The following is a 17,719-nucleotide window of genomic DNA, read 5'->3' as shown; positions in this document are numbered from 1 at the left end:
GGTTGCCGCCAGCAAATAGTCGAAAGAAGCAGAATGGCGTCGTCCATGGGTGGGATGTTTCCCGGACAGCAGGCCCCTGGTCAGATTCCCGTTGGTGGCCCGGGTGGACCGGGTCAATCTGGGTTTCCTGGTGCCGGAGTTCCTGGTGCGAGAGTTCCAGGGAACAACACCCTGGTGGACGAACTGGAGGCTTCCTTTGAGGTACTTCTGGGATACAGTGTGCTAGTATGTTAGCATTGCTGCTAACACCCTCATTCATGCTGCCTTCGTGAGCAGTTGTTTCCAGTTGTGAAATGCTGAAAGTCGTCTTCAAACCGCTGAACTACAGCTGCTTTGTATCTGTAAAGTTTGGCGCTGTTTTTTTTTTAAACTTCGGCTTCATAACAATCAGCTAAAAAAAGTAGAAACGTATTTTTTCCGCGCTTTGTTGTGTTAAAAGGTCAGAGGTGGAGTCTTATGTGCTATTTCCTACCCGACAAGTGTAAATAATGCTGCCTTCATGTGGCCATTATTTACAACAGCCTACTTACAGCTTATGTGCTTAAAGGCACACCGCGTAGAATGTTGCTTTTAAATAAAATTGAAATACTAGCATTTATTTTATGAATCATCATGAGATCACATCATCATTGGAGAAATACCTCATAAATGTACAAACAAATATGTGTTTTTGCTGTGAGTGGCTCAGCTCTCCTAAGACATGACTAACTTTACCAGGAGTGGGTCCAGCTCCAGCTCGTCTCCATGGAGATGTGACTAAAGTCAGTAGAATGTGAGATCCATATAGGTTAGGTCCTCATCCAAATCCTTTCTTTGATTATTCCCTGCAGTAATAGCATAGTCTGTGTCGAGCTGGTCAATAGGAGCATGTTTTGCACTGATGGCAACAGTATCGTCCAAAATGTTACGCCTTTAAGAAAACATACAGCCGGTTCAAATCCCGACTTCCGCAGGTTTATAACATTAGGTGTGTTTGAGATGAGCCAGACGGACGCAGTTTTGACAGCCAACTGCAGACGCACGGTGCATGCCGGTTAGATTTCTGTCCGACCTGCTCCAGACGGGCTCTGATGTCACGGGCACGTGGGGCACGGAAAGATCGTGAGACCCCAACGAGAGCAGCCGACTTGATCAGCCGCTGCATCTCTCCAGAGGCAACTGCAGGGGCTCCACGGCCCCGTGCATGATGGGAAAACGCCCACCTGTCCGCGGCTCACGCTCAGGTGATTGGATACGAGTCTGCTGTGATCAGAAGCGTGCCCCTCGCCCCCTCCTCTCTCCTCTTTAGATCTGAAACAAATAAACTATGACTGAAACTATTAAAGTTATACATCGCCCCCTAAAATAGAGCTCATGTTTGATGCTTTTCAGAGCAAACTAATGATTTAAAAGCACGTATTTTATCTCACAAACTTGAACAAACAAACGAATGGGAAAGTTTCCTCTGATGAAGAATGATGTCTCTGGAGTAAAGGAAACAGAGCAGGAGGTGAATGACTTTTATTTAGGATAAACTTTAAATGAACGCGATATCTGAACGAGACGCTGCGTGATCTGAGGCCACTCTCGTTGTTCTCTGCATGTGGAGGGTCGGATTGGCTTCAGACTTTTTTTCTCCGCCCCTGTTGCGCCGGCTACTCTCGCCGATCATCCAGGCGAGCCGCAACGGCATCTTTAACACACCTAATGTCATTTTGTCTTTGGACAAGCCACTTCACCACTGCCTGAATGTAGTTTAGGGTTGGAGTTAGGCCCAGATTGTCAGCTTTGCTTCTGTTATATAGTCTACTCCAGGGCAGATGTGGTTACAATTGTAGCTAACCACCACCGAGTGTGTAGTGAATGAACACCGACTTGTTTTGAGAACCTTTTCTACGCACAGGCCTGTAAAGTGCAATACAAGTTTAAGACATGTTTTTTATTATTACTTTGTTGACTTCAAAGTTTAAATTTCCAATAAAAATAATAGCTTTTTTCCTATATATTATGTTAATTTGTGTAATATGGATCATTTTGATTCATGCAATCACTTTATGCTTTACACAGTGACATGTAAAGTACTTCATGAGAAACGGCTGACTTTTGTGTTTATTTCAAAGGCCTGCTTTGCTTCCCTTGTAAGCCAAGATTATGTTAATGGAACTGACCAAGAGGAGATCAGAACTGGTGTGTAAAGATTGGAATTCTCAGGCAGATCTGATTCATTCATTACTAATTTTTTGTCTGTACTCTGTCATTCATGTTTTCAACCAGGTGTGGACCAGTGCATACAAAAGTTCCTGGATGTGGCCAGACAGACGGAGTGCTTCTTTTTACAGAAACGGCTTCAGTTATCTGTGCAGAAACCTGAGCAGGTGGTAAAGGAGGTGAGCATTTGGGAGTTTTTGTAAACTTCTGTTACATGTTATCCGTTGTTAATTTCAAATGATGGGGAATGTGAAGTCAGTAATTGGAGACTTTAGTCCTCAAATATAAGCCCTTGTACTAACGCCTTCTCTCTGTGCCGTGCTTATGTCACTTCAGGATGTGTCGGAGTTACGTAATGAGTTGCAAAGGAAAGAGATGCTGGTTCAGAAGCATTTGGCCAAATTGCATCATTGGCAACAAGTGCTTGAAGATGTCAGTGGTCTGCAACGCAAACCCACAGATCTGCCTCCACCAGGACCACTTGCTTTCCTGGAGCAAGCCTCAGCAAGTCTGCCTCCCGCCCCATTAAAACCCAATTAACTTACAGTATACAGTGGGCATGAGTACAGTGACCGCTATTTGACATGAAAATGGTCAAGAACAAGCAAGAGAACAGTTTTGTGGTCATGCTCAGTTGGCAAGGAATGTAACTTATTCATTTCTAAACTGATGGATCGGGATCGTCTTTCAGGACGGACATACTAGGTCTGCATACTCCATGAACTGATGTTTGACATGCATTACACAGATAAACTGTACATTTAAGGAGACTTTTTACAGAAATATTTTTATTTAAACTGCTTCATTTTGTTTTATGTAAATATTTTTTAGAATTGTGTAAAAAATAATAAACGTGTTCAGTTTGATGAACCAACTTTTGGTTTTACAGTGTAATTGTACATTAAAACAACACGTTTACTTTTGTGAACTGCTGCTGCAGACATTTTTAATGCTAATATGTGTTTATAATCATGAGTGGTTTGGCTGAGCTGTTGACAAAGGCAGGTTAATCTTTTCAGTGTTTTTGCATCACAAAAACCTCCACATTTTACTATAAATTATTGATGTAACAATTCATTGAATTAATTGAGAAAAAAAAAAGATGCATCAGAAAATAATTGGACCTCAGTTTACATTTGCTGACACTGAACTTTGTGACCATTTCTGTGTCATGTGGATTGTTTCAGTGATGATGAAGATATTAACCAGAGACAAAAAATAATTTTGACAGTTACCATAGCTTCCACCACAATTCTCACCTGCCCTCCACGCAGCCCATTACAATAGGTATAACATACCGACTACTTGGCAAACTTTACATTTTATGAATGAAAAAGAGAATGACTTATGTACTGTGTACTATACACACACACACATTACATTTTCAGCTCTAGGTGCTATAGTAGGTTTATTACTGTTGCATCAACCCACCAAGAGACACCATGAGCCTCTTCAATTTTGATAGAACTTGATAAACATGTCTGGTTCGATATATGGAAGTGTTTGATGTTTGTGTAGGGTCATGACACTAATGTTGCAGTTTTGATAAACGTGATTTTGCAAAATTTAGCTGAGTTAGTCAGACTCGTCAACTGGTGGGTCAACCTACAGAAAACTTTGATATTTATGCACAATGGAACATTATTTGTTTAATGGATTTTAACTTGCCTGTTCCCAGACATGATTTAGATAATAGTGTCATACCATAATTGCCAAAGTCATTTTGTATTGATACAATATCAATAATAGAAAACCAATGCGTTTTTTAAAGAAATGTGTTTTTTATCTCGTTTTCCAAAAACAGTCAAATATGACCTAGGTAATTATGCTATGAGACCTATGAGACTCATGATACAAATAAATAATGCGGGAGGAAGTTTGCCCGTCACAGTAAAGCTCCCGACAGTAACCCTGTGCACCGGTGAAATGGTTCCCCCGCAGCAGCAGGGCCGTGTGAAGTAACCATGGAAATAACGACTGCACGGGTCACGTTACCCCGTTAACCCGAGAGGAACAGACCGGAGAAAAGTGACCGAGGTGTGAGGCGGACCCCGAGGGATGGACGGACACCGCGCACAGGTCTGTGTCTGTCCGGAGGAAACAGCCCAGCCTCGTAGCAGCGGGTTAGCAAAGCATTGAATGATGACAGACAGCGCCTTGTCCTTGATCAATGTTTCTAGAGAAAGTTTCCTGCTAGTTCATGATCTATTCTCTATGAGCCAAGACTCTCCAGAGGCCTACAATGTCTTTGATTTGGAGCCAAGAGCCAAAGCTGGGGAGCAGATGGGAAAGAGTTGATTATTGGATACACACAATAACATAAGTATAATAAAGTTAGTCAATATTGAAATTCCATTGCACATTTGTGTGACAGGCTGCCTGTGAGGAGGACAGGGAGTGGAGTGCACAAGATGCTGTGGGTCTCTTGGACTTGTCAGATGAGATCCTCCTCTGTATTCTTCACCATCTCCCAGCCTGTGACCTGCTGCTCAACGTGGCCAATGTCTGCCACAAGCTGCGCACGCTCTGCTATGACAAGACCCTGCTCTCAGACGTCTGCCTCTCCCAACATTATTCGGTACAAAGCCGAGAAGCGTTACCTTATTCATTTTATTATATCAGTGGAGTTAATGGTTGTCACACTTTTCCCAAAAGGTTTGGCCTAAAACAGCATTGCACTTTCAGAGTATGAGTGTGTCTAAAGCAGGTGTAGAGCTAGATGAATCCTGGCCTATATCAGGGCTATACCAGGTCTAAAGTGGGGCAAATATGACTGGAGTAGTTCTAAATAAAGTCGAACACAAAGGATGCCAAAAAAGTAAATTATGTCGATTCTCTTGCTAAAGAGTGCAGTTATCGTCCCTGAGTCGTACCACCAGAAGAAGTCTTTGTATTAATTTTCAGAAACACTGTTCCCATAACAGGTGTTTTGGGAATAAGAACTCAAAGATCCAACATAACAATAATAATAATAATCAATGATTTGTCTTCAGAAAACAGATCAACAAATCCGGTTTTCTTGATCATACTAACATACTGTTCTTGGAATCAAAAGTCATGAAACTTATTGACCTTGCAGACTATCAAACAGCCCAAATAATGTTCAGAGTACAGGAGAATACCATACCACACAATGTACAAAAACGTTTTCTCACACAGCAAAATGTGTACAGCCTCAGGAGTGCTGAACATCATACATTTACAACACCAAAATTTACATCAACTATGAAAAGTATTTGTGTTTCTGTTTCCGGTGCTAATTTATGGAATGATTTGATTTCAGATCTAAAACATTGCCCAAGTATTAACCGGCTCAAGAAGAAATATAAAGCAACCATTTTTATGAAGTATGCGAAGACAGAATTAGTTTACCTTGTTACTATTATTATGATTTTCTTTTGAGAAACTTTATAAAGGAGCAGGAAATTGATTACGTAATGTTATTAATTGTATTTGGAACAGGGGGTCGGGTTAAATAAGTTAAAGTTCTCTCCCTTTTTGGACCTGTGCATTTGTATACTAGGAGATGCTTTGTTCATTGCTTGTTTGCATTAAAAGTGCCTTTTTCTTTCATTCCCCCCGCCAGGCCAATGACATGACGGTGGTGCGTGCCCTCGACAAGCTGTCCAATCATGTGCAGTCCCTGAGCTTGAACGGCTGTTACTGGCTGTCGTGCTCCACTCTGAAGCACCTGTCCCGCTGCAGAGGGGTGACCCAGCTGGATGTGACTGGCTGCAGGCTGACCACAGTGCGTCTGTCCCACCTCCTGTCCGGCCTGTCCCTGCTGCGTTGCCTGGCCTTCGACGTCACCTCTGGCTTCAGCTCCGGTCAGCTCAGCTCCGAGGCCGTGGAGACACTCGGCAGACTGTCGGAGCTCAGGCAGACTCTGCTCACTCCCAGCTACGGGGTGGTCCCGTATTGCACCAAGCTCCGCAAGTAAGAGTTGATGATGGAGTGTAAGAGCTTCACGCTGGGTATATAGGTGGCAAATCCGTGATCATAGTTGAATTTCTTATTTTTTATTTGGAAAAAAACAATAATTTCTTTCCGATCCATTTCTATGGATCATGAACTTGGCCAAGAAGCTCTCCACTTAAGTACAAACAAGTTTCCATTTCTGTTGATTCTTGCAGCCAGTTAAAGCTACTACAACTTTAGGGTTTGATAAAAATAGAACACAGAAGTACTCTCCTTGTTGATGACATGTACTTGTGCGCTGTCTGCAGGCTGATGCTCCAGTTTGACATCTCAGACGTGACCAGAGAGGGCGTGGGCGTGTCCTGTCAGCTGATGGTGGGACAGAGCAGTGTGCCTCATTATCAGCAGCTGGAGGAGTTCACTGCACGACTGGCCCCAGGAGAGGTGAGAGAGGATCTGTGGCTGAAAGTGGTGTCTGTTTGGAAGGAAATGATCATGTTATGTATGTATTATGATGTGAAGATACCCCAAATCTAAGGATAGTCTCACGATAGAAAATGTATTCCAGAACTGTAGAGAGTGTTCTAATTTTGTGTTGTTAAAATACTTTTGTGCGATCATTATTGTCATATAAAAAAAATCAAACTAGTAAAATGATTTATACTACACCTCAAATCAGTGCATCCAGGCCTGTTTTCTCTCAAGATTTCTCTCGAGGTGGAGTCTAAACCGTTGTGCAGCTCCAACTTGTAACAGTTGACCTCTTAACCCGCACCTGAACAAAGCACAATTTCTCCAGTTTGGCTTTAACCAAATCTAAAAGCTCCTTGAAAAAAAGCATCAAAATAGAGACGAAAACTAGCCTAGGAATAACAATGTGGCTGTGTGCACTCGAGTCATTTCGAACTGCACAGCAGCCTGGGGACCATGGCCGAAATCTTTGCCTGGATTTGGGAACCAATCACAGAACGAGGAGGGACGGCAAGATGATGACGCTCTATTCACCATACGGAAGCTTGTAGTTTGTTTATGAATATATATATATATATATATTTTAATTTACAGATCCAACATGACAGCAGCGACTCCATCTTTCGATCAAGATTTAGACCGTGTTCTAAATAGTTTAGCTCGAAAGTTTCATGTCATATGTCATCAGATTCTATTGATACAATTGGCTATGGCTATGTCATTCATGACATTCTTCGCGCCCAATAAACGGCTATGGACGATCGTAAACCACACCTCTCCCACAAGAAAATGAATTGGTGGTCCCCAGACTAAATGTTACTTGTGATATTTTGTCTGGCGATAGCCAGGCTAGACGAAAACGAGGATGAAAATGCAGCGTTACAAAAACAACAAAAAAGTGGCAAAAACATGAGAAAAACACTTACAAAATGTGACAAAAATGCAGCGACATCGTGATAAAAAGGTTACTATCACTTTAGTAGGTCTTAGCTTTCAAATAAGACGTTACTCTGTTGCTCTCCAGTCGAGAAGCTTTTAGATTTAGGTAAAGCTGAACTTGAGAAAATGCGCTCGGTTCAGGCGAGGTAAGAGGTTAACTATTTGTTCATCAGATAACATGTATATTTACTTGTTTCAAGATTTGAAATAACTCCTGTGCAGTATTTTAGGACACACAGACTTTTTCTTCTTGGTTGATTAAATCGCTTTATAATTATATTCAGAACACAAGTCTGAAACTGCTTTTACAGTATATTGTATGGAGACAAAAATAATGTTACCATACTGTGTTTAAATGATATTTATGAGATTAACTCTATCCTTAACCTATCCAAACGTTTCGTCCCAGGTGAACCAGACTCTGTTGCTCCTCTATCTGGCGGTCTTCAGCGTCCACATTCCCGAGCGTCTCCGCGTTTTCCTGGTGTCGATTCCTGGTCCCTACCCTGTCCACTGGCCGTCTTCTCACACCCTGGCCCAAAGCTTAGGGCAGAGGGGAGACCTGGAAGCCCTACAGCTCCCCCGGACATGGCTTAACTTCTCCTCGCTGAAGTTGGCTCTGGAGGGAAACAGCCCCAGACATCTTAGCTTCAGCCGCTGCCCTGGTATGTGGCCACAGGTTTTCCAATCTCTTCTGGAAGGAGGAGTAGTAGATTCTGGCCAACTTACTTGCCTCAACTTGAGCGGGATCAACCAAGTTTGGACGGACTGCAGGAACATTGAAGACCAGCTACTAGCCTCCACTATGAGTAGGCTGACAATCGCCTGCTCAAATTTAAAGCACTTAAACCTAATGCACACTCACTATCACCATGAAAATGTGCCTGGGTTGAATGGCAACACACACTTGTGCTCCAGTTTGGCCAATCTGAAAAATCTACACTCGCTGACCTTACCGGCATGCGCACTTTCGGATGGAGTGCAGGCAAATAACTCAAATAACACGTCTCCCTCATCACTTTTACTAGGCTTGAAAAAATCAGCAAGAGTAGGCCTCCAGAGTTACAAACCTGACTTGGGACAATCTTCAGCAGTTGACAGTACTTCCGGTTTGGCCCAGCTGACGGCAGGTTGTCCCGGGATAGAGACATTGGAGATCATCGGACCTGGTTTTGTGTCTTTTCTTCCCCGACTGGAGCCGTGCACTCGCAGCAGCGTGGAGCCCAGGGGGATGTGCGCTTGGGCCAGGGGTGTGGGAGACGCACACATAGCGGCCCTGGAGGGTTTTAAAAAACTGAGCTGTCTGACTTTGGCCGGGCTGCCGGGGATTCTGAAAGGGACGGGTCTGGTGCAGATGGCCAAACAGTGTAAAAGCTTGAAGGTGTTGTCGCTAGCGAACATCGGAGTGGTAAAGACTATGAACTATACTCCGGCCTTACTGGAGACGCTGAGACACTCCACACAGCTGCAAGAACTCAGGTAGGAATGCTCCGTGAACCAAGTAGATTTGTCGCAGACACTGTTTGGAATTGATCACATTTCCGCCTAATTTGCTCATAATATGTGCTCTGATCTTTATTAAAATCACAAGAATGAGTGAACAGTGTCTGCTTAAACTAAAACAATCCAAACATTCACATTTAATCATATTTTTATTGGCCATAACATGTAAACATTCACAGGGCAGAGTGGAATAAGTGAGTACACCCATAGATTCAATAGCTGGTTGACGTTCCTTACGGCCAATAAAAATATGACAAAATGTAAATATTTGGGTGGTATTAGTTTAAACAGACACTGTTTACTCATCTGAGAAATTCCAAACAGTGTACTCCCTTTTTCCTCCCACTGTATTAATATGATATGAAATACTTTTTGTTTCTTTCGTTGATAAAAGCATTGATCTGTTTAATCCACTGATCATTGATTTGTGATTTTTGCCAAAACCAATCCTCTGAAAGTTGTTATGCGGCTAACTTTTGGATTCTGTCCCACAAGTGAGAACTATTGTATTCCACAACTTGTGTGTCATGATTTTATAATTTGAGAATTGGTTAAGTATGTTATAAAAAGAAATATGTGAGAAAAATGTATGGAAAATCCATATGAAATTACTAATTAAGTATATAAAAAAGTCCTTGTTATGAATTTTACGGAACTGGTATCCATACTGGGATTGTATTGGATTTATGTAGTCAGCTTTCCTTGTATTTGTATTTACACTTTTCCCTTTCGTAGGTTGGAACAGCCATACCTGAATGCCAACAGTGCGTTCTTCGAGGCCTTGTCGTGCTGCTCTCTCCTGCGCCGCCTATGCCTCATCTCTCGCAGTGGCACTTTCGACCCCTCTGCCGCAGAGACCTTCATGGAGCGCTGCCGCCACGTCGTCATGTGCCATCTCTTCATGGGAGGGACGCTGGTGGGCTGCCGCACTCTACAGAAGACACTGATGGAGAGGTAGAATATACACAAAAAACAACTTAGAGTTCAAGTTAAAGATTTCAGACCTGTTTTAAAGTTATTAAAGTTTTATACGTTGCAGTCTGGCATTACAGTTACATACATTTTTTTTGCTCTACTATTGACCATGATACAATTATAAATACAAAAATAAAAACAAATCTTTAAGATCTTATTATAATTTAGTCTGGGTTTTGAACAATTTAAAGGGACTATACAGAGTTTAAAATGTCAAAATAATGTATTTTCCTCCCTCTACATGTTCCAGCAATGTTCTAAGGTGTAGAATGAGCCCTTATTCACCACAACTGCCTCTAAAATCCTGCACTGTCACTCAAAAAGTTGTTACTTCGGTCTGAATTGGCGTCATGCACAAGCTTAATATAGAGGCTGCAGTTACACGTATAACCTGAGGTGGCAGTAGTGAGTATAAAATGGCCAACTTCTAGCCCCTTTAAAATAATGTATTGGACTTCCCCTTAGACTTCAGCTGTTATAAAAAGCCAGCAGAGTGTGCACAACCTGCTCCTACTGCTACAGAGATTAGGGAAGCTGTTCAAAATGAAATCTGCAAACAGCTCATTGATCAGGATCAAAACAAGGACAAGCTCAGAGGAACGCCATGGATTCCTCCGTATGACGTTTACCGGAGAGTGGACTAGCACCTTGAGTACAGACAGGATAAACAGACTAAGTGCAAATAAAACAAAACACCAGTTCAGGTGTTTTTGAAGAGGATGTTACTGATGTTACTTTGTTAAAAAGATTAAGAAGTTGAACCTATCAAGCTTAATAACAGGTATGAACAAAACGGTATAAATACTTCCCTAAACTCACTGTATCCATCGTGATTTTATTCTAACACATATACATATATTTTTGTGTCAGATTTTCAGGTGAGCGTCCAGCCCTGAGCGTGGTCATCTACCCCTTACATCACGAAGATCTGCCGTCAGTCATCAGGGACATCCCACTGACGCTGCTCGACACGGTCACCTTGTTTCAGAGTCACGTCGCCCAGCCACCACATTTATCACCGTACTAGCTTTTTACGAGAGTCTGTATGTGAATGGTGCTCGACCAAGGTGCTACAGAGAATAAAGTTTACATTTCAATACAGGTTGTCATATTGTTTCTTTTCTATTTTTTAACAATGTCTTTATTTGAATTTCTTACATAAAGCAGTATTACACTTTACTATAATTATAATCACATGAATTATATAAAATGGTACCTTATATTACATAGATGTACAAGAATGTTTCTAAATTTGAAACCTGAAATCATTGCTTAGGGAAGCATGTCATATATTTATTATTGTATTGCAGTGTTTCCCAAAGTGGGGGTCGTGAGGTCTTGGGTGGGGGTTTTCATTACATTTTTGAGCGTAAAACAGTGGGATATAATTTGTGAAATCCATACTTAAATCCATACTTTAAACATTCACTTGATTTTAATATGTTTCTCTGTCCTAATGTGGCATAAGACGCAATAACTTTGTACATGGGGGTCCCGAGTTGTTCAACTGTACATTTTTGGGGTCCCAACCAGGGGACGGACTGGCCATATGTCCATTCTGGAAGAGCGCAGAAGGGCCACTGGCTCTAGGGCCACCCGGTCCCGCCTTAACCGAGCTTTACCCAAATCTAAAAGCTAAAAAGAAAAGCATCAAAATAGCGACAAATAAAGAAGATGAAAACAAAAATGTGCCGGAAAAGCAACAAAAAAAAGTTACAAAAAATGTGATGAAAAGTCAACAAAAACACGACAACAAAGCAACGAAAAAAGCAACAAAAAGGCCACAAAAGCATGACAAAAACACAACAAAAAATTATAGAAAAAATGTGACAAAAACGCAACAAAAAGCCACAAAAAAGTTATGAAAAAACAACAAAAATATGACAAAAAATGCGGCGACTTGACAAAAAGGTACAATCACTTTTGTAGGTCTCAGCTTTCAAATGAGGTGTTACTCCAGTCGAGAAGCTTTTAGATTTGGGTAAAGCCAAACTGGAGAAAATGCGCTCCGTTAAGGCGGGTGGTAAGTGCATATATACGCTAATTTGGGCCAGAGTCCAGGGCTGTTTTTCAGTCCCAGTCCGCTCCTGGTCCCAACCATCCACTGTCAATGGTCCCAACCAAAAAAGTTTGGGAACCCCTGTTGTATAGTATTTTGTAAAATGTATGTTGTAGGTTACCCATAGCAGTGCATTGACACAAAAAACAAGGAGTTAATCATTTTATAAACGTTTTGACAGCAGTAAGGGCAGTGGACATTATAGCCGATGTATGATTAGGTCGATCAGTGCCATCTCTGGGATATACTAGTCATGTCTGTCGTCATTTGGTAAACAATATGGCGTCTCCCTGTGCGTCCTCAAGCGCATGACAGGACTTCAGTTGATGTATTGAACCATGTCTGTTTTACCGCTATAATCATTTAAAGTTTATTTTCATGGCGATGTTGTTCTCCGTGGCGTGCTCTGTGCGCAGTGGGAGCAGGCTCTGTGCCCGCGTCACCGGACTGACAGCGCATGCTAACAGGACTATACACGGGGCACGAGGAGCCTGGCCTCCCCCCGGCTTCCTCCAGCCCCAACAGCGGCTCGTGCAAAGGGCTGTTCCCGCACGATCACTGCCCATGTCGGCCGCTGGTCCTCCAGGGAGAGCCGCTCCAGAGGAGACCGACCCGGAGGACGAGGATGGCGGGTTCGGTTCGCTGTCCGCCTCTTCCCGCAGGTCATACAAGAAGAGCAGCCCGTACATGGAGAATTTGCGATTCCCGGAGGATGAGGAGCGGGTAGATCCGCAGGGGGCGGTGAGGAGGCTGAAGAGGGAGAACACGCCATATTGGTATTTTCTACAATGCAAGAAGCTGATTAAGGAGAAAAAGGTGAGATCTGGGAGTGTAAGACCTATACTCAATGTAAATAAATGTAGTGAGTGATTGGTGGTCTTCGAAGAGACCATTGGCACCGAATGGCAGCCAACTTATAGCCAGTCAGGCCCAAGGCAGCTGTGGCTACACAAGTAGATCGTCAAGACGGAGTCAGTGAGAGTGAAAGAAGGATGGGAGACTAGCTCTTTATGCAGCACAATGACAATCGACATTTTGTTCAGGCAATGTTGCAGATTTGTGTATTGTAACTCAGCGCAAGCCTGTCTCAATAGTAGCTTCAATATCTCATGTTACTTATACTCCACTGTCCACGTTTTTGATTCAGAAATACAAAACTGAGCAAAGCTCAAAGCTGCATCACGTGTTGCTCTTAAATTTTACTCTGTCTGGCAAAAGGAGATAATAACATGATTGTCTCATCTTTCTGTCACGACAGCTCCAGGAGGCTCTGGACTTTTTCAGCAGAGACATGTTGCAGGGGGAGAAGCTGCAGCCAGAGGTGTTCAACTACAACGTGCTGATCGGAGGCTTGGGGCGTGCCGGGCAACTCAAGAAGGCTTTCAAGTTCTACAATGATGTATGCCACTTATTCTTAAACATATTCTTAAGCACATGTAAAAGAGAAGCCAGTGCAAAAGATTTGTTGTAAGGCTTGCAACATTAGATTTAGTCGATTAGTTTAGATTTAGTTTACATTGTACTGCAAGTATTACTAATTTATCAAATATTAGTATTATTAATGATGTATTTTATTATATAAGTTAGTAAATATACTCTTTTTGGGTGTGTTGTAGCTGAAGAAGCGCGGCCTTGAAGCCTCGGATGCGACGTACACCGCTCTGTTTAACGCTTGTGCCGAGTGTCCTTCCAAGGCGGCCGGGCTTCAACATGCCCTGAAGCTGGAACAGGAACTGCGCCGCAAGAACTACGGCTTGAGCACAGTCACGTACCACGCTCTTCTGAAGGCCCATGCTGTCACCAACCACCTCCAGGCCTGTCTACATACTCTCAGGGTATGTGGACATACATGTATGTGGATATGTAGAAAAACTTTCAAACTGTTTTTGTTTGTGGTGTGTTTATGCAGGAGATGTTGCAGAACGGCCATGTTGTGACTCAGGAGACTTTTCACTATCTCCTGATGGGTTGTGTGAAGGACAAGGACAATGGCTTCAGACTGTCCCTGCAGGTAACAACAGGAGCTTTCTTGAATGTGATATGTCTGATTCCCGGACTGCATCAGCCTGTCTGTGTGGAGTGTTGTGTTGACCTCACTTTTGTGTATTTCTAGATCTGGCGCCAAATGTTGAAATTTGGTATCCTTCCAGACTCTAAGAACTACACTCTCCTCCTACGTGCTGCAAGGGATTGTGGGATTGGGGATCCAGCTCTGGCCTCGGCTGTGCTGCTCAAGCCTGTGAAGGCTCACACGCGAACAACGAAAGGGACTCTGTTGTCTGGGAACTTGGTGGATATAGACGTTTTAGAAAAGCAACTGTTTATCCAGTCAGAAACACAGATGCCTAGCCCTTCAAACAGACACGATGGAGCAGTCATTCAAATATCAGACCATCACGCGGAGTTACCACCTGTTAATATTGAACAGGGCGCGAGTGGTCCCAACCTACTGGATGTGTTTGAAGGTAAAAGTGCTGGGGTGGTCTCCCTGTGTGCTATGGAGAGCATGTCTGATCGCCTGGCTCTCATCGGAGGCGCTCAGGGTTTCCTGCAGAATATGGAGAGCAAAGGACTCAAACCGGATGTGAAAACTCTGACCCTGCTGGCCGACATGGCTGAGCCCAGTAAGCTGTGTCTGAACATGCTCCTGAGAGCAGCCAAGCAGCACCAGCTCAAACTGGACGTGGCCTTCTTTAACTCGGTCATTCGCAGAGCAGCTAAAGCCGGAAACATGGAGACAGCACAGGTGGGAATCCAAATACACATTTTGGACAACCTGATAATTTAGCTTATACTCTGCTGACAAGGCTGTGTTTAAAGATACACATTCTGGTGTCATTCATTTCACAGTGTTCAAACAAACAGAGCTACTTCCCGCTTTGACTGGACACAGCCACCACTGCTCAGTGCAAACATATAATATCAAAATATGTAATGTTATGCTAACTCTGTTTTGTGTGCATACACATAAACACAACTTTTGCGTTGTTGAAAAACTACCTGTGTGCACTCTACTACCATTAAAGCCATTTATTATATCTGTCTATATTTGGCATGTAATAAGAATAGATGACATGGGCAAAATAATAAGGAATGATTTTAAAATTTTAGTGGCTAAGTTACAAATTTCGTTTTTTTGTTTTTTATTTTGTTCTTTTTAAGTAGGTAGGCAACAACTTGCACTGTTTTATGGCATTTAGTTGCCTTTTATGTTGCCCTTAAACAATAATTAAAACCTCTTTGCCCCTTCTGAAAGTCCATAATTCATTATGATTAGTTAAACCCACCTGTCACTCACTTAGACCATGATTGAGTGATTGATTTGAGGCGGACCAAAGGAGTGGGTGGGGAACATTGTAAGAATGCCTCGCCCTTGATGTCTTGTTTCTGTATTTAACTGTGTGGCATTTTGCAGGCTGTGTTGAGCGTGATGCGCCAGCGTCATGTCAGCGTGGATGTGCAGACCTTTGGATGTCTGGCTCTGGGCTGTGGGAAGGAGAAGGACGCCCTGCAGTTACTCAGCGACATGGAGGTACCTCACTGTCAGGTTGTCCGTCTTTAAAGCTCCCATATTATGCTGTAATCTAACTCAGATTTTGCTCTTTTAACAGGAGTCAGGGCTCAGGCCTAACGTCCATGTGTTCTCCGCTCTGATTGGTTGTGCTGCTCGCAGACTAGATTACATTTATCTGAAAAAGCTTCTGAAACTGATGGAGGAGAAGGAGGTGTGGCCTAATGAGGTTATCATCAAACAGCTGGAGTTCGCTGCTCAGTATCCTCCAAACTATGATCAGGTAAAGGGAACGGCATGCTCAAGAATCGCATGCAAATGTAGTAAAACACAAAGGCTATTGTTATGCTATAGGTTACAAATGCAATGTTATAATAGTCCATTGTTTAGCCTCTAGCCTTAACAGAGTGCATTTTCTCCAGTTCAGCATTACCTGAATCTTAAAAGCTTGATGACCGGAGAGTTTGCAGCCTTTAGGCCGGTGTAACATCTCATTTTCAAGACCTACAAAACTGATTGTAACTTTTTTGTTAGGTTGTTGCCACGTTTTTGTCACATTTCTGAAGCGTTTTTGTAGTTTTTTTTCACAGCTTTTTCCATTGCTGTTTTTTTTTTCTTTTCTTTTTGACCTTGTTATTGTTGCTTTTCTGGCATGTTTTTTCACGTTTGTGTCAAGAAGCTTTTAGATTTGGTTAATGCCAAACTGGAGAAAATGTGCTTGGTTCAGGTGGGGGTAAAGCTGGGCAGACACTGTGCAATTTGAGACACGATTTAGAACCGGCTAAATTAATCCATCCACTCACACTGTGCGCATTGTGTGCGACTCACTCATTGTGTATCGCACACAATGAGTGAATCGCACACAATGAGTGTAGGACCCCACGAGGCAGGGGCTCACACTGTACGGAGCAAAAAACACACACGACTGACCTGCTCACACTGTACGAGTGACATGACATGCATAACCATGGATAACAGTTTGGTCAGTCATATCATCCCCTCAAACAGTGTGTCTTCATAGGCCTGGGTGATATGAACCATGTGTCAGATCCCGATATATTTAGGTTGAATATTGATATACGACATATATTTTCCGATATTTTTTCCGCAAAGTGAGAGCTATGAAATGTTAGGTCAAGGTCAAAGCCAAATACGACTAGTTTTATTGAAAACTCACTATAAAATGGAAACATAAACACTGTATAGCAAAGCTCCGTAAGGTGCACATTTAAATAAAAAAATAAAGTGCTCAGTTTAAGATAAACTTTTTAAACATCAGCTTGCGATTACCTGTTTCATCTGTATTTGAACTATATCGATTATATGTGATATGGTCTAATGCCATATCTCATTTAAAAATATATCAACATATCTTAAATATCGATATGTTATGTATTGTATTGAACTATATTGTAGATTTGAACTTTTCATAGTCACACAACTTTTAATAATCCTGTTCTCTTTGTTTCTTCTTCTACTGCTACAGAGCTCTGATCTGTGTGTCTGATTTTGTTGCGTCATAGATGGAACACAAAACTGTTCTCCTCATTGTTCATTCAAATATGTATTTTGTGTTTTGTTTCCAGTACAAACGCAGAAACAATTACTTGGTCCAAATCGATGGTTTCCGTGGTTTCTACCAGCAGTGGCTGAAGAGTGTGCCTGCGCAGACGGATGAGCAGGCAGCAGAGCAGGCGGCAGAGCAGACACAGACCGGGGCTTTGCAGACGTATGAGAGAGAAGACGGACTGACGGAGGCTCAGAGGAGGCAGAGAGCTGCAGCCAGGAGATACCACACCACGAAAGGGAAGGGCGGAGCTGAGTCTGCTGTGTGAATACTAGGCTACTCTATCGGGTCATTGGGTCAAGTGCATTTGACGGACCAGTCGGTTTATAATCATTTCAAGATTATGGGGGAAAAAAATCTTAATTTGACAATTGTGTTTTTTATTTTTTTATTTTTTTTCATCACTTTTTACTTCATTTTTGGAAATGGTCAGCGAAATGTGACATAAGAAGGGGAAACATGGGAAAACTGTTACTGTTGACCATACTGTACATAAGGGACATCGAGCCTGTCCCAGTTGTATCCTTGGAATACGAGTCACCCCCTTCCTATGTCACCGAAACTTTAGAACATTGAAATCTCTAAGAAT

The 17,719-nt window shown here is 42.5% G+C and overlaps 3 protein-coding genes across 3 annotated transcripts; all 3 read left to right on the top strand.

Annotated features, from left to right (window-relative positions):
- Window positions 1–3,009, top strand: med28 (mediator complex subunit 28). Its single transcript, XM_079554453.1, has 4 exons — window positions 1–201; window positions 2,100–2,166; window positions 2,254–2,366; window positions 2,524–3,009. The coding sequence occupies exons 1-4, from the start codon at window positions 34–36 to the stop codon at window positions 2,725–2,727; spliced, it is 552 nt and encodes a 183-aa protein (XP_079410579.1). The 5' UTR covers window positions 1–33; the 3' UTR covers window positions 2,728–3,009.
- A 1,095-nt stretch (window positions 3,010–4,104) lies between these two features.
- On the top strand, window positions 4,105–11,085 carry fbxl18 (F-box and leucine-rich repeat protein 18). The gene is made up of 7 exons (XM_079552780.1): window positions 4,105–4,266; window positions 4,562–4,765; window positions 5,774–6,123; window positions 6,414–6,549; window positions 7,925–8,994; window positions 9,754–9,972; window positions 10,864–11,085. Exons 1-7 carry the CDS (start codon window positions 4,246–4,248, stop codon window positions 11,018–11,020), a joined length of 2,157 nt encoding a protein of 718 aa, XP_079408906.1. The 5' UTR covers window positions 4,105–4,245; the 3' UTR covers window positions 11,021–11,085.
- A 1,273-nt stretch (window positions 11,086–12,358) lies between these two features.
- On the top strand, window positions 12,359–17,463 carry ptcd1 (pentatricopeptide repeat domain 1). The gene is made up of 8 exons (XM_079553757.1): window positions 12,359–12,868; window positions 13,311–13,451; window positions 13,669–13,887; window positions 13,962–14,063; window positions 14,166–14,798; window positions 15,468–15,584; window positions 15,664–15,846; window positions 17,150–17,463. The coding sequence occupies exons 1-8, from the start codon at window positions 12,431–12,433 to the stop codon at window positions 17,396–17,398; spliced, it is 2,082 nt and encodes a 693-aa protein (XP_079409883.1). The 5' UTR covers window positions 12,359–12,430; the 3' UTR covers window positions 17,399–17,463.
- The last annotated feature ends 256 nt before the right edge of the window (window positions 17,464–17,719 follow it).

This window comes from Gobius niger (assembly GCF_951799975.1).
Source record: "Gobius niger genome assembly, chromosome: 3".
Lineage (NCBI taxonomy): Eukaryota > Metazoa > Chordata > Actinopteri > Gobiiformes > Gobiidae > Gobius > Gobius niger.
This window is presented reverse-complemented; position numbering and strand designations above follow the sequence as displayed.

What these genes read in the sequence shown, in the direction of transcription:
- ptcd1 (XM_079553757.1), top strand. Translation starts at nt 12,431, where the DNA reads ATGGCGATGTTGTTCTCCGTGGCGTGCTCTGTGCGCAGTGGGAGCAGG. An exon ending in CCTGTCTACATACTCTCAGG is followed by an intron (nt 13,888 to 13,961) that starts GTATGTGGACAT and finishes GTGTTTATGCAG; the next exon opens with GAGATGTTGCAGAACGGCCA. An exon ending in GAAACATGGAGACAGCACAG is followed by an intron (nt 14,799 to 15,467) that starts GTGGGAATCCAA and finishes GGCATTTTGCAG; the next exon opens with GCTGTGTTGAGCGTGATGCG.
- med28 (XM_079554453.1), top strand. Translation starts at nt 34, where the DNA reads ATGGCGTCGTCCATGGGTGGGATGTTTCCCGGACAGCAGGCCCCTGGT. An exon ending in CCAAGAGGAGATCAGAACTG is followed by an intron (nt 2,167 to 2,253) that starts GTGTGTAAAGAT and finishes GTTTTCAACCAG; the next exon opens with GTGTGGACCAGTGCATACAA. An exon ending in CTGAGCAGGTGGTAAAGGAG is followed by an intron (nt 2,367 to 2,523) that starts GTGAGCATTTGG and finishes ATGTCACTTCAG; the next exon opens with GATGTGTCGGAGTTACGTAA.
- fbxl18 (XM_079552780.1), top strand. Translation starts at nt 4,246, where the DNA reads ATGGACGGACACCGCGCACAG. An exon ending in CACGACTGGCCCCAGGAGAG is followed by an intron (nt 6,550 to 7,924) that starts GTGAGAGAGGAT and finishes GTTTCGTCCCAG; the next exon opens with GTGAACCAGACTCTGTTGCT. An exon ending in ACACAGCTGCAAGAACTCAG is followed by an intron (nt 8,995 to 9,753) that starts GTAGGAATGCTC and finishes TCCCTTTCGTAG; the next exon opens with GTTGGAACAGCCATACCTGA.